The sequence below is a fragment of the Cololabis saira genome, chromosome 5 (genome assembly GCF_033807715.1).
Source record: "Cololabis saira isolate AMF1-May2022 chromosome 5, fColSai1.1, whole genome shotgun sequence".
NCBI lineage: Eukaryota > Metazoa > Chordata > Actinopteri > Beloniformes > Belonidae > Cololabis > Cololabis saira.
In genome coordinates, this window is record NC_084591.1 from 7008417 (window position 1) to 7023841 (window position 15425).

General features: G+C 41.8%; 2 protein-coding genes across 5 annotated transcripts; both read left to right on the plus strand.

Moving 5' to 3' along the window:
• Window positions 1-1128: 1128 nt before the first annotated feature.
• Window positions 1129-12272, plus strand: LOC133443709 (mannose-binding protein C-like). Of its 4 annotated transcripts, none has more exons than XM_061720878.1 (6): window positions 1129-1176; window positions 1324-1447; window positions 1617-1745; window positions 3054-3194; window positions 11563-11628; window positions 11856-12272. In XM_061720878.1, exons 3-6 carry the CDS (start codon window positions 1655-1657, stop codon window positions 12233-12235), a joined length of 678 nt encoding a protein of 225 aa, XP_061576862.1. In that variant the 5' UTR covers window positions 1129-1176; window positions 1324-1447; window positions 1617-1654; the 3' UTR covers window positions 12236-12272. The 4 variants fall into 4 exon arrangements, with proteins under 4 accessions (XP_061576862.1, XP_061576863.1, XP_061576861.1 ...); XM_061720877.1 differs by having other exon boundaries at window positions 1133-1176; window positions 1324-1349; XM_061720879.1 differs by lacking the exon at window positions 1324-1447 and having other exon boundaries at window positions 1132-1176.
• LOC133443707 (uncharacterized) lies at window positions 4535-5647 on the plus strand. The gene has a single exon (XM_061720870.1). The coding sequence runs from the start codon at window positions 4702-4704 to the stop codon at window positions 5572-5574; it is 873 nt and encodes a 290-aa protein (XP_061576854.1). The 5' UTR covers window positions 4535-4701; the 3' UTR covers window positions 5575-5647.
• Window positions 12273-15425: the final 3153 nt, after the last annotated feature.

A 15425-nucleotide genomic window follows, 5' to 3' on the forward strand; every position in this document is an offset into this window, starting at 1 on the left:
GGTCATGTTCTGGGTCTCTGGAAAATGCCTAGAGACAACTTCTGTTGTAATAGACCCTATATAGATAAAATTGAATTGAATTGAATTCAAAGCTTGTGTAAAATTATACTAGTGATAATTGCATGTTTTTTTTGCAGTGCAGCTGCTTTAGATTGCATGTCTTTTTGCAACGCAGATGCTTTAGATTGGATGTCTTTTTGCAGCGCAGCTGCTTTAGATTGCATGTCTTTTTGCAACGCAGATGCTTTAGATTGGATGTCTTTTTGCAGCGCAGATGCTTTAGATTGCATGTTTTTTTTGGAGAGTAGTTGCTTTATATTGCATGTCTTTTTCCAGCGCAGCTGCTTTAGATTGCATATCTTTTAGCAGCGCAGCTGCTTTAAATTACATGTCTTTTGCAGTGAAGCTACTTTAGATTGCATGTGTTTTTGCAGTGCAGCTGCTTTAGATTGCATGTGTTTTTGCAGTGCAGCTGCTTTAGATTGCATGTGTTTTTGCAGCGCAGCTACTTTAGATTGCATGTGTTTTTGCAGTGCAGCTACTTTAGATTGCTTGTGTTTTTGCAGTGCAGCTGCTTTAGATTGCATGTGTTTTTGCAGCGCAGATACTTTAGATTGCATTTCTTTTTGCAGTGCCTCATAAAAATGGTAATATGGTCTCAAGAGCTTGGCTGGGCAAACAGTTTTATTGTGGGGTTGCATTGTTCACATTGGAAGCATTAACTACCCTTGGGGATGGAAAGCTTCCCCAGGTTGGATCCATCCTCAGTTTTAATGAACTTTGGAAAACTTAATAAAGCTCCCTGGTTTCCTTGAATATTGTCAGGTGTGATCGTTTGAGTTAATTTTCCTTTTATTCTTTAATATTTGCTGCAAATGATTTCATTTTGTTGAAAAGAAATTTAACATAAAAATTTCCAATGCAAATCTGGAATGACAAATACAGTCTGTCTATATCTAAGTCTAGGTCTAAGAACAAACACACTCTCTTTCACTGCAGCGTCTTGGCTTTTAGACCATGTTTAGATTGTTTCTCCCTCGCTCTCTTTTCCCCTCTGTAGCTGTGTTTACACTCGGCTGGATCTCTGATCCGTCATGTGACTCAATTGTTTTCTTCATCACTTCTTTGGATACAGCAGAAGAGCAGAACGTCCTGGAGAAAATTCCTGTTTGCGCTGTGAGTCTTTTTGCTTTCTAGACTTAGATATCTGAAACCAATTTATCACCTCGAAACGACTTAAGAATAAATGTATAAATCAATAATATTAAAAACTGAATTTGTGCATAGAACAGTCCTTTATTTCTGATAATTTGTCCTCTTCAGAAGGATCCTCGGAAAAATAAACCTGGGTGGGTTGTCTGAGGAAACTTTAGCGGATTCTTGAGGCGGGTTGAATCCTGGAACTTGAGAAAATCTTGCAACATACGTCGTGCATCAGAGCATCGAGGTCGTCTCAATGTTACAGCAGTAAAATTCCTGATGTGTACTTTTAAAATAAAAACCACGTGGACGTTGCTTACACTCTCATTGTCACTTACTGTATATATTTCTTAGTTATAGTTTTATGGAAACAGTTTATAAAAACTGTAAATACAAAAATGTCTCTTTCTTCTTAGTTTTTGTTTTTAACAGCGTTCCAGCCTAGACTGAGGGGATGAGGTCTTGTCTTCTGCTTTGTGTCCTGTGCCTGATGGTTGCTAAAGGCCTTTCCACGTCACCATGTGTGTGTAATGATGGACCTCCAGGTTGATATCACTGGTTTGTTTTGACTTCACAACTTTTTGTCAAAGGTTGACATTACCCCCAGCTTTCAGTTTCTGTCTTGCCCCGCCTGTGTCCCATCTGCCTTGATTGTCTGCACCTGTGTCTCGTCATGTCTCGTTATCCCCTGAGTATATCTGGTCTTGTCAATCCCTTGTTCCCTGTCGGACCGTACTGTTTGTTCCCCATGTTTCCTGCCACGTTTTGCTCCTCAAGTTTTTTGATCCCTTTTTAGTTTGTCTTGATCCTGCCCAGCAGCGCCTTGTTTTCGCCTTTTTTTTGGAAATAAATCCTGTTTTTTGCCAACTCCTGCCTCCCGCCTCCTGTTCTCCCTGCGTTTGGGTCCACACCTTACCCCAGACGTGACACCTTTACCCCAACTTTGATCATGCATTGAGTTGAACCTGATGGGTTTTCAACTGTGGAAAAAGAGACCTCCAGTAGTTTGTTTTCTTTTTACTGGAAATTACAAATTTTACTGTCATATCTACAGAAACAATGCAAGACTGTTGATAGATTTGATGTTTAACCTTGCATGTCTTGCCATTTGTTTGCCAGTGTCTATATGACTTTGTAGAGGTGTGTACAGCTTACAACAGAGTACAATATTAACATGATTATTTTTTACCACATTGGATAAGAAAAGAAAAAAAAAAGTAACACTGCAGTTCCCAAGATTGAAAGGGTTTTTTGATGTCTTAACCGTGTGGTCCTTCAGGATGGGGGAGATCACGAGCCTGTTTATTTTATCTTTGCTTCTTTTTATTTAGCTATATGATTTTATAGAAAAACTGCTCTGTTTGTTGGCTGTCTGGATGTGAAGGTGACTTCCCATGGGCTTTGGAAGACCTGGCTAAATGCAGACTTGTCCGTTTATATTGAGGGTTGGTGTTGTTAAGAGTATGTGATGTACAACAGGAGGCAGATACAGAAATTACTCTTTTTGACTGTTTCCTCTTCTTTTGGGTGTGTTTCCTTCTTTGTTTTTCTCTGTGATGGATAATGTTTTATTTTGGATGTTTTTTTTTCTAAAGGGTCAATAATGGACTTTTTAAAATGTAAAATCTCTTATCACAGTTTGAATGCACCATTTTTGTTTAGTTCAAACATGTCATCACACACCTTTTCTGTTATTACATTTGGTAACATGAATTATCCATTCTTGTCTTCATTCAGTATTATTTTGCTCCGTTTCTACTTTCTTACTTTCCAAACTATTCTTTATTTTTGTATGTGTACAAATACATGGCAGATGCAGTTCTTCTGATATTTTTTGTTTGTGTGGGTGTTAGGATCACCTGGACCTAGTGGACCACCTGGAGCAAATGGAGTGCCTGGAGTCGATGGAAATCCTGGAAAGGATGGATGGCCTGGAATACCTGGAGCCCCTGGAGTGCCTGGACCACCTGGACCAGTTATAATGTGTGGTAGAGGTGATTCTTTTATTTTTTACACAACTGTCCTAGGAATCTGATTTCTGATAATATGAGAATTATAAGATACTATGTGTTATTGCTATTTATTGTTCAGCTGTAGTACAATATACAAGTACATGTCAGATCTCAACGGGGGATTAATAGTTTTATGGAATTGTATTCTTAGTATGCTGAATATGCAGCTTACATTCGCTAGAAAAAGAGTTTTTAATTATTTTACGTTGTTGAAATACAATCGCAGATCAAGTCTGGCATCAATTATTGTTAAGTGCAGAGGCAGTTATGATAAAAATATATCCAGGAGTAAAAAGATCTGATGGATCTGTTGTAGCGGTCTGAAGGATATCCTGTACGTTTGTAGGATCTCCTCTTGCGTTCTGTGTTGCTGAATCACTGTGTTGTGAAGAGGATGCTCAGGGTTGTCCATGATCTTCTTCATTTTGTGAAGTATCCTCCTTTGCACAATCATCTCCAGCGGTTCCCGAACAGAACCAGCATTCTTTATCAGTTTGTTTAGGTTTTTTAAGTCACTCCGATGTTGCTCCACCAACACATGACTGCATGTGTGATTGCATTCTCTTCAAAGAAGACATACATCTTGCTGCAAACCCCAAAGGAACTTCACTTCCTTAAGAAGCTCTGTTAAGTCCTCTGTACGTTCATATAAACAGGATTGGTGTTGTATCTTCAGTCCAGTCTGCTGTCCAGGTGAACACCGATGTACCTATACTTCTCCACCACCTCCACTTCTACACCCATGTTGGAAAAACTATTCATCTTAACCCTGACTCTCCTAAAATCAGTAATAATTCCCTATTGGCTTGTTCACATTCAAGATGAGATGATTGTTCCCACGCCATACCACAAAACAGTCCATCAGTACTCAGTCTCTTTTCCATCACTGATTCAATCCAAAACTGCAGTCATCCATTGTTTCTGCAGATGATGAGGCTCTGATTTGTACTGCAAAACTGAGCCGTACAGCGTGAAGAGGAATGGTGAGAGGACAGTTCCCTGTGGTGCTCCTGTGCTGCTGACCACCTGGTCAGACAAACAACCATTCAGTCTCATACACTGTGGCCTGTTTGTCAGGTAGTCTGTAATCTAGGTGATTGTGGAGGCATCCACCTGTGTCTTCTGGAGTTGTTTACGTAGTAATGCAAGCTGGATGGTGTTAAAAGCACTGGAGAAATCAAAGAACATGATCCTCACAGCGCTGCCTGCTTTGTCCGGATCAGGTAATACTGCTGATGATGGGGTAACGTATTGCGTCACGCATCGCGTCACTTCCTGGTGTTGCGGTCTGTTGCTGCTGCACGGCGTGCAGGCACAGATCTCTCCCGACTTTTTTGTCTTAAACTTAGACTGTTTTCTGGTAAAATAGCACTATATCTGGTACATTACTGTCTTTATTTCAACACTCGCTCATTTTCTCTTCCGTAACTTTCACTGTCACCAATCACCAATACATTTTCTGTCCGTTAGCCTCCGTTAGCATCTTAGCATGGGCTCTCCGTCTCCCACCGTTTCACCTCTTTGCTGCTCAGTGTGTGAAATGTTTAGTTATTCCTCTGCCTCCTTTAGTGAAGACGGTAAGTGCTTAAAATGTAGTTTATTTACAGGGCTGGAGGCGAGGCTCAGTCAGTTAGAGGTCCGGTTCTGCCAATTTGACCATAGTCCGATAGCCTCCTCAGCTAACCAGGCTAAGCTAGCGGCGGACCGGCCCATAGCAGCTGAGGGTAGCCGCTCCCCTGCAGCTCCCGAGCAGCCGGCCAGTCAGGACCGGTGGGTGACGGTTCGGGGGAAGCGTAGTAAAGGGCTCACGGAACACCACCACCCGCTTCATGTGTCTAACCGATTTTCCCCACTCAGCGACACACCCGTTGAGAAGCCGACCCTGGTGATTGGCGACTCCATAGTCAGACATGTGAATCCGACTCCAGAGACCATAGTTAGGTGTATCCCGGGGGCCAGAGCGGGCGACATAGAAGCAAATTTGAAGCTACTGGCAAAGGGTAATCGTAAATATGGTAAAGTTATCATCCATGTCGGAGCTAACGACTCCCGTCTTCGCCAGTCGGAAGTAACCAGAATGAATATTGTCTCGGTGTGTAACTTCGCTAAAACCATGTCGGACTCCGTAGGTTTCTCTGGCCCCCTCCCCAATCTGACCAGCGATGACATGTTTAGTCGCATGCTCTCGCTCCGTCGCTGGTTGTATCGGTGGTGTTCAGAAAACGACGTGGCCTTTATTGACAATTGGGAAACGTTCTGGGGAAAGCCCGGTCTGATTAGAAGAGACGGCATTCATCCCACCCGGGATGGTGCTGCTCTTGTCTCTAGTAATTTGGCCTGTTTCATTAGACCCTCTCCCTGACATCGCAGGGTCCAGGCCAGGATGCAGAGCTGTAGTTTAACACACTTCTCTGCTGCTTCTCGAGGACCAACGCCTGCCAACAAAACTATAAGATTACATGATGTAACTGGTAACTCTAACCAGGTGCCTAGCAAAATAGAAGTAGTTGCAGTTCCCCGCCCTCCACTAGTTCACCAGGTGCGGCGTTATAGAGGCGTTAACCAAAATAATCTTGTAAAAATTAAAACCAATGCACATTTGGTACCAATAAGAGACCGAAAAATTAGATGCGGACTAATAAATATACGATCGTTAAGCTCCAAGTCTCTGTTAGTAAACGATATAATTACAGAGAGCAGGAGTGATGTTTTCTGCTTAACAGAAACATAGTTACAGGATGAAGAGTATGTTAGTTTGAATGAATCAACTCCGCCCGGCTACTTTAATCATCACATTCCTAGAAACACGGGCCGGGGCGGAGGAGTCGCAGCAATTTATAACTCCAGTCTCCAAACAAAAATTGAACCTAAGTGCAATCATAATACGTTTGAAAGCCTCACGCTTAGTTTGAAATTTCCGAGCTGGAAATCAGAGAAGCCAGTTGTGTTAGTGGTAGTGTATCGGCCCCCTGCTGGCGCTTATCTAGAGTTTTTGTCTGAATTTTCAGATTTCCTTTCTGGATTATTGATCAGTACAGATAAATTCATCATAGTGGGTGATTTTAATATTCATATGGATGTTGAAAGCGATAATCTTAAATTAGCTTTCAATTCTCTTCTAGAATCAATGGGTATCTCACAAAAAGTGGACGGGCCGACGCATTGTTTTGGTCATACTCTCGATCTCGTTCTCACCTACGGTGTTGAAACTGATGGTCTGTTGGTGTCACCTGTTAACTCCCTTTTATCCGACCATTATTTAATAACGTTGGAATTGAATGTTGTTGATGTTGAAGTGCAGGGCAGGAGGTATTATTTTAGCAGATGTTTGTCTGATGAAGCTATTGCTAAATTTAAGGAGACCATTGCTCGTCTTGCGACAGTGGAAAATAGTGAAGCCTCTACTGAAGCAATAGAGGCCAGTGACCTGGGTTCTACCTCTGATGTTGATGTTGATTTTCTTGTTAGTAACACTGCTGATCTGTTGCACTCAGCTTTAGATGAAGTTGCTCCTTTGAAAAGGAGGGTTTCTAGCCACAGGAGCTTAACTCCCTGGTACAATTCAGATATTCGCATGTTGAAACAAAGCGTGCGTAAAATAGAAAGGAAGTGGCACTCTTGTAAGTCTGTAGACTCTTATCGTGAATGGAAAGATATTCTAATAGTATATAAAAAAGCCATTCGCAAAGCAAGAACAGCTTATTATTCAACGTTGATAGAGGATAACAAAAGTAACCCACGTTTTCTGTTCAGCACTGTAGCCAGGCTGACAAAGAGTCACAGCTCTGTGGAGCCGTGTATTCCTGCAGCTCTCAGTAGTGAGGACTTTATGAGCTTCTTTAACAGTAAAATCACGAGAATTAGAGAAGAAATCAACCAGCCGGTTGTGGGCGTTTCTTCAGCTTTAGCGACTTCCCTAGGCTCTGACTTGTCTCTATACTGTTTTGATCCTATAGACCTCCCTGAGCTGACTTCACTCGTTAATAGAGCTAAGTCAACCACATGTATGTTAGACCCCATCCCGACTCGACTATTCAAAAATGTTTTTTCTCTTATTGGTGTGACAATACTGGACCAAATCAACCTATCCCTAAGCTTAGGATATGTACCACAGGTTTTCAAAGTGGCAGTAATTAAACCTTTACTTAAAAAACCTTCCCTTGACCCAGACACCTTAGCTAATTATAGGCCAATTTCTAACCTTCCATTTGTATCTAAAATTCTGGAAAAGGCAGTTTCAAGCCAGTTATGTGACTATTTGTATAGAAATGATCTGTTTGAAGTCTTTCAGTCAGGGTTCAGAATGCATCATAGCACAGAGACAGCACTGGTTCGAGTTACGAATGACCTTCTTATGGCCTCAGATAAGGGATTAGTGTCCATATTGGTTTTACTGGACCTCAGTGCTGCTTTTTACACTGTTGATCATGGCATTTTACTGCACAGGTTAGAGCATGTTGTTGGGATTAAAGGGACAGCTCTACGTTGGTTTAAATCATATCTATCTGACAGGTTCCAGTTTGTTCATGTACATGAGGTTTCTTCAGAACAGTCGAGGGTCTGTTATGGTGTTCCGCAGGGTTCAGTGCTAGGGCCAATCTTGTTTAGTTTATACATGCAGCCCTTGGGAAGTATAATCCAGAATCACGGCATACACTTTCATTGTTATGCTGATGATACGCAGCTGTATTTGTCTATGAAGCCGGATGAGACAGAACCATTGGTTAAACTTCAGGCATGTCTTAGGGACATCAAGGACTGGATGTCCAGAAATTTCTTGCTTCTAAATTCAGATAAAACAGAGGTTATCATTCTTGGTCCAGAGCATCTTAAGAAGGGATTAGATGGTGTTGCGATGGCCTCCAGTGCAACTGTGAGAAACCTTGGTGTTGTTTTCGATCAGGATTTGTCGTTTAAACCATATGTTAATCAGGTTTGTAAAATAGCGTTTTTCCATCTCCGTAATATTGCAAAAATTAGGAAAACCCTCTCGCAGAGGGATGCAGAAAAACTAGTTCATGCGTTTGTATCTTCTAGACTGGATTACTGTAATGTGTTGTTAGCAGGATGTCCAAGTAATTTGCTGAATAGGCTCCAGCTGATCCAGAATGCAGCAGCACGAGTACTGACAGGAATTAGCAGGAGAGACCACGTCTCTCCAGTGTTAGCGTCGCTCCATTGGCTACCTGTAAAATTCAGAATTCAATTTAAAATTTTATTACTTGCATATAAAGCCCAAAACGGCTTAGCTCCGCAGTATTTACAAGATTTGATAGTGCCTTATGTTCCTGGCCGAGCTCTCCGCTCCCAGGGTGCAGGTTTACTCGTAGTTCCTAGAGTATCTAAATTTAGATTTGGAGGGCGGGCGTTCTGCTATCAGGCACCATTACTTTGGAACCAACTTCCAATCTGGGTTAAGGAGGCTGACACCACCTCCACCTTTAAAACTAAACTTAAAACCTTTCTGTTTAGTAAAGCTTATAGTTAGTGTTTAGTAAACCTCTAGCTGGTGTTGGTAAATCTCTAGGTAGTGTAAACTTTAGTGTGTTAGAGTCAGTAGTCATAGTTGCAGCTATAGAACAAGACTATAATAGTTAGTCTCAAATATAGCTTGGTGGTAGATATGCTGCTATAGGCTTATGCTGCAGGGGGGCACCGACATGATCCGCTGGGCGGTGCCTCTCACCCTTCTTCTCCTCTCCTTTTCCCTGCCTCTCTTCTCCATTACCATTTTTATTTATTATAAATATCTCATAGCTATCATTTTTGTCCATCGTTCCTGTAGTTTCTTGTGCCGGCCCCCCCTTTTTTTTTTTTTTTTTCTCTTTTGTGTATGTTTGCAGGCCGGAGCCTCAGGAGCTGCGTTCTGGCCTGTGTTCCCGGCCCCCCCCCCCCCTCTGGTCATCCCATTGCTTCTTCCACCTGCCTACGTGGATGTCTGCTGTTGCTGCTTCCGCCTGCCTGCACACCCCCCCCCCCCTGGTCATCCCGCTACTCCTTCCACATGACTGTTGTGTGCTGCTGACGCCCCCCCCCCCCCCTCTGGTCATCCCGCTGCTGCTTCCACATGACTGTTGTGTGCTGCTGACGCCCCCCCCCCCCCCCCCCCCCCACCTCTGGTCATCCCGCTGCTGCTTCCACCTGCCTGCTGTGTGCTGTCAACGTCCCTGACTCCCCCAGTCTGGCCTTCGGCAGGAGGGTCCCCCCTTATGAGCCTGGTCCTGCTCAAGGTTTCTTCCCTCCTAAAGGGGAGTTTTTCCTTGCCACTGTTTGGCTTAAGGCTTTTCTCCCACTAAGGGAGTTTTTACCTGCCATTGTTTATGTAATAATTGCTCGGGGGTTTATGTTTATGTTTATGTTTATGTTTATGTTTATGTTCATGTTCTGGATCTCTGGAAAGCGTCTAGAGACAACATCTGTTGTATTAGACGCTATATAAATAAAATTGAATTGAATTGAATTGAATGATAATAATGCTGATGTGGCCTTCTATGACATACTCCAACCCCCCTGGTCTGCATGCACCTCACTTTGGTCTTGTTTGCAACAGATAGTTTATTTATTTATGTATTTTTGGCTACAATTACATCCAGCACTGAAGCAGGATGAAGAAGGATGTATCCATCTGAACTATAATAATATATTAAATGTAATCCCTCTGTTCAAGTGTCATGTTCAATTCAATTCAATTTTATATAACAGAAGTTGTCTCTGAGTGCTATCCAGAAACCTATAACATGACGTCCGAGCAATTATTACATAAAACATGGCAGGTAAAATCTCCCTGAGTGGGTGGAAAACCTTAAGCCAAATAGTGGCAAGAAAAACTCCCCTTTAGGAGGGAAGAAACCTGGACCAGGACTTGGATCAGCTGGGCTGAGTAGAGAGAACAGACACAGAGAATGAAGAACAGAGAGAGGAGAGACACAATGTCTAACTGGGGCACTAGAGGGATGACTATATAAGCAGATGTAGCCAGCACTGATGTGGTTAGAGGGGGTGGGGGCTGCAGTTGAGGATTTCAGCAGACATCTACCAGATATCCACACAAACAGGTGGAAGCAGCAGTGGGATGATCAGAGGGGGGGGACTGCAGATCAGCATGCAGCTCTTGAAGCTCCGGTCTGCAAACGTGCACAAAAGAGAATCAGACCAGCACAACAAACTACAAGAATGATGGACAACAATGATGGCCATTAAATACTTCTAATTAATAACTGATAAAGGAAAGAGAAGGAGGGGTGATGGTCACCGCTCAATGGATCATGTTGGTGTCCCCCTGCAGCGTGGGCCTATAGCATTATACACTAATGGGGCCTGTTCATCGCTGCTTGCAGCTTTAATTTATGTTTTAATTGTGTCTTGCCGCTTTTAATGTTGATGTAAAGAACTTTGATTTACCTTGTGTTAAATTGTGCTCTACAAATAAACTTACACGCACAAAAATCGGTACACACCTGTATCATGTCGCAACTTAAAGAAAAGTCTCTTGGCGCCATGGCCGAAACCGAACAGAAAGTCGGCCATTTTTAATTATACATGTCATTTTGGCGAAATTTATGCCATTTCATTGGCCGCTTCTTTGCCCGAACCGTAACGTGCACCCAGGTGTGTTATACATCAAAATGTGCGTCTCCATCCTGCGACGACGCGCATTACTTTTCTCAGTCAAAAGCGTTACCGTGGCAACGACAGATGCCAAGTACTTGACCTTCATTGGCATGAATTAGCCCCGCCCCTTCTTCTGATTGGTCGATATTTGATAGTCCCTATTTTCTGCCAAAACTTTTGTATAGTTTGGCATAGAGAGTCGTGGGGGGTGTCATCGGACTCGGTTTTGAGTACTTGGCATGAATTAGCCCCGCCCCTTCTTCTGATTGGTATATATCTGATAGTTCGTACTTTCTCCCGTAACTTTTGAATGGTTTGATATGGAGAGTCGTGGCTGGTGTCATCCGCTAAATGTCCAGGCCTGAAGAATCTACATGCAAGTCATACAAGCGCTTCCACTGCAGCACGCCTGAACGTGCACAAGGGTGCGAGGGCCCGTTCATCGCTGCTTGCAACTTTAATTTATGTTTTAATTGTGTCTTGCCGCTTTTAATGTTGATGTAAAGAACTTTGATTTACCTTGTGTTTAATTGTGCTCTACAAATAAACTTGCCTTGTCTAATAAATCATGCGTGATTTTGGCTCAGTTGTTTTTTTTCTCCAAAACCATTGACAGCAGTGTTTCTTGGATGAAAGCATCAGCTAAATATAATCTAATGCCTTACAGTCTTTAAAAACTTTTTACTTTTAAAATTGCACATTTTGTATTAGTTTAGTACCTGTTCTTTGTTTCCTCCAGATGTCTTTGGAGCTATTGCACAGGATGTTGACACACTGATGAAGACCACAGCTAAGTTAGAACTGGGTAAGTATCCCACCAAAAGACTATATGTTTTAAGATTTTATAAAGTAAAATCATGCAGATAAGGAACATTTCTGTAACATGAACATTATTGCTTTATGTCAGTATTTCTTAGATATACATATATTGTTATTTTGTCCACATTATATAGATATGAACGAAAATTCAACTTTATTCATGACAACATTTTTGTGTCTGTGTGACTTTATTCCTGATTTTCTCTATTTCAGCTGCAAATTTTGACTTTACACGGAAGGTTGGGCAGAAATACTTTGTGTCCAACAAACTCAGAGGCTCCTTCCAGGAGGCCGTCGAGTTCTGCTCTCAACAAGGTTTAGAGCTGGCTTTACCCCACAAGGACCAGGAGAACCGCATCCTGACTCAGCTGTTTGGTGATGTGGATAACGTAGCCTGGATCAACGTCAACAATAGGGCAGTGGCAAACTTTCAATCTGACATGAAAAGCCAGCGTCTCACCTTCACCAACTGGGAAGGAGGACAACCAGATGAATCCATCCAGGATACTGGCTGCACCACACTGCGAGACAATGGCTACTGGCGAGTGACGCGCGACTGCTCCCTGAACGCTTACATCATCTGTCAAATATAGATCCCCATGGAGTAACGTTAAGGACACAAATCTTACTTTTCACTAATTAGTGCCACGGCTGCGCCAAGTGGCACGCCTCCTCCATAGCTATGCAATAACAATGGAGGAGCAGTGCTTCTTGGCGCAGCCAGAGGCACTATTGTTATTGTGTGCGTTTCATTTTATTATTCATTTTCCGGACAAACTTCGGCGCGTAACTAGTCCCGCAGCTTTGAGAAAACACAAAAAGTAAAAACGTAGAAATTTGCGCCTTAAGCGGGAATCGTGTGCTATGACTTTTATTAGCGATTGGTTCGCCTGTTTTTGCGCAACTTGCAAAAACTTGCGCTCTTAGCGCCATCCGGAACGCATTGGGAGAACTTTGGGGCCTCACCACTCGCACACTGTTACTCGAAAAATTCGGAACCAATTTAGAAAGTTGTAGGCCCTGAATTTAACTACAGTCCTGTGGATTTTCAGAGCGATGGCAAAAATAGTTTTTTGCACAAAGTGCAAAAACATTTCCAAATTTCCAAACTAATGGGGAGATTTTCCCTTGTAAGTGAATGGGGCAGAATGTCACACTGTGGGTGGAAGGAGGTTCGAAAAAACCCAAAATTCACCTTTTTTCTGAGTCACGTATCTTTCTCATACTTGCACGTAAAAATGTCATTCAAACTTCAAAACGGAGGAAAACTTCTCTTCTCTCTCCAAACCTGAAACAGTTTTTTCCTAAAAATGTACACTTTTCAAGATATGAGCCCTCAAGCGAGGACTAGAAATCACTTTTTTGTTAAATTTAGAGTGAAGCTCTCATTCTTTAGAGTGGGAGGGACAGTAAAAAAATGACCTTAATTTTTATTTGTAACTCGAGCTCACGGCCGAACCGTGAAAGCTAGAAAGATAATTTTTGGTCAGAATGTAGACATAGATGTTGGGATTCATGAAATGTGACTTTGACAGGTGGGGTATGCACAAAATTTAAACGGGGGAGGCTAAAGCGGCGCCAATTCCTGCCTCGGCCTCCATTCACTGTAATGTAATCAAAAGTTTTCTTCAAAAAATCTCACTTTGTTTTCGCACTGCCGTTACTAACACATTTTAAGGAATATCTGAATAAAATTAAGATTGTCAGAATCTGCCGGGTTCTGTGTCTCTCATGATGTCTTTGTTTTTCTGCTAGGAGCTATGGTTTTCTCACAAATCGGAGTTATTTGAGAACTTGTCACAAGGCAAAATCTGGGGTTTTCTCACAGCGAACCCGGAACCTTCCTCATGTCGAGGTTCTTGTTGCCCATAGCAACCAGAGCTCAGCTGCTGAGTCTTTGCCTGAGCCAGAACTGGTCACATGACTCAGTCAGTACAGACTTCATATATTTTAACCTGGAAAATGGAGATATCTGAACCCTGACCTTTGGACCTTAGATGATCACCAGTCCTGCTGGGAACCGGTTCATGGGATATATATATATATATAATTATTATTATTATTATATATATAAATATATACATTTGTATATTATATATATGCAAATTAGCCCCGCCCCTTCTTCTGATTGGTTGATATATTATAGTCCAATACCTTTTGAATGGTTTGACAAACAGAGTCATGGGTGGTGTCATTGGACTCTGTATTGAATCCTTGACCTTCATTGGTGCAAATTAGCCCCGCCCCTTCTTCTGATTAGTTGTCTCTATTTTCTGCTATAACTTTTGAATGGTTTGACATAGGGCTGAACGATTTTTGAAAATAATCTAATTGCGATTTTTTTCCTCAATATTGCGATTGCGATTTAATATGCGATTATTTTTTTCAAGGTCCTGTTCTCATGTATTTTTCAACTACACAAGCAATAAATCAGTCTGTTTTATAATAAACAATGCCAGATTTATTTAAAGCACAGATTACAACAATAAAGAAAACAAATTTGTGCCTTTACCTCTTTAACACGTCTACACATGGGTCGTTCTCTCTGAACCCAAACCGGGTTAAACTTTAGCCAAAACGAGGCATAGTTTAATAGAAAAACACAGAAAAACTCCCACAGGGAACAAAAAACCTTCCTCACAGGCAGTACTCGAAAAAAAATCAGGGGGGGATGGTGGATTTTATCATATGGGGACAGATAATTTGTGCTGATTACAAATAATAAAATATATAACAAATAATAGCACTGACCTGCAGAAATACTGCAGGAATGACATAGCAGCAGTTAAATGCAGCCTTCTGTAAGCTTTAAATATCCACTGGACTTACATCAAATACATCAAAACACAACAATAAAAAACAGTTTTCTGAACTTATCAATATGACTCTGTCCTTCACAGGATAAGTAAAATGGATCACTGCAAAAACTCAAAATCTTAACGAGAATATTTGTCTTATTTCTAGTTAAAATGTCTAATTTTAGTCAAAAGAAATCTCATTACACTTAAAACAAGACTCATCACTGGAAAAAACAACAATTTTCATCTGTTTCAAGTAGATTTTCACTTGAAATAAGTAGAAAAATCTGCCAGTGGAACAATATTTTTTTGCTTGTAATAAGAAGATAAATCTTGTCCCACTGGCAGATTTTCCTACTTATTTCAGGGGAAAATTTACTTGAAACAGGTGAAAATTGTCAAGTTATTTTTCTGGTGATGACTCTAAATGTTGAAATAGCAGTAAAACCACATTCATTGATGAAATGACATAAGGGATGGAAAGGAAGGATGGCAGTTTTACAGGGGGGGATGATTTGAACTGTTTTTATTTCAGGGGGGGATGATTTTGACCGTTTTTTATTTCATCCCTCCTCAACCTCCTCAACAAAAATCACAGAGAGAAAAAAAAACACCAGCAAACTAACAAACAAACCAATAAAGCTCACAGAGTTAACAAAACGAACCAGCAATTAACAACTCACAGCCGCTCTTTAACTTCTCCTGATGAGCTGAAAGGGCTGCAGCTGGTTTAAGGCTGATTTATGGTTCCGCGTTACACCAACGCAGAGATACGGCGTAAGGTACGCGGTACGCGCATCGTACGGTGCGCGTCGCCGCGTAACCTACGGCGTAAGCTCTGCGTCGATTTAACGCGGGACCATAAATCAGGCTTCACAGCGCAACTGTCCGCCCGGCTCGTGCTCGGCGCCGCGCGCAGCTCCTCGCCACGCCGACTCCGTGTTCATATATTTAATACATTTATAAAGCCCATATATTTATAAAG

Bases quoted from the DNA above. Each gene is read 5' to 3' on its own strand.
- LOC133443709 (XM_061720878.1), top strand. From the start codon at position 1,655: ATGAGGTCTTGTCTTCTGCTTTGTGTCCTGTGCCTGATGGTTGCTAAA. The intron at 1,746-3,053 runs GTTGATATCACT...TGTGGGTGTTAG, and splicing joins GTGTAATGATGGACCTCCAG to GATCACCTGGACCTAGTGGA. The intron at 3,195-11,562 runs GTGATTCTTTTA...TGTTTCCTCCAG, and splicing joins AGTTATAATGTGTGGTAGAG to ATGTCTTTGGAGCTATTGCA.
- LOC133443707 (XM_061720870.1), top strand. From the start codon at position 4,702: ATGGGCTCTCCGTCTCCCACCGTTTCACCTCTTTGCTGCTCAGTGTGT.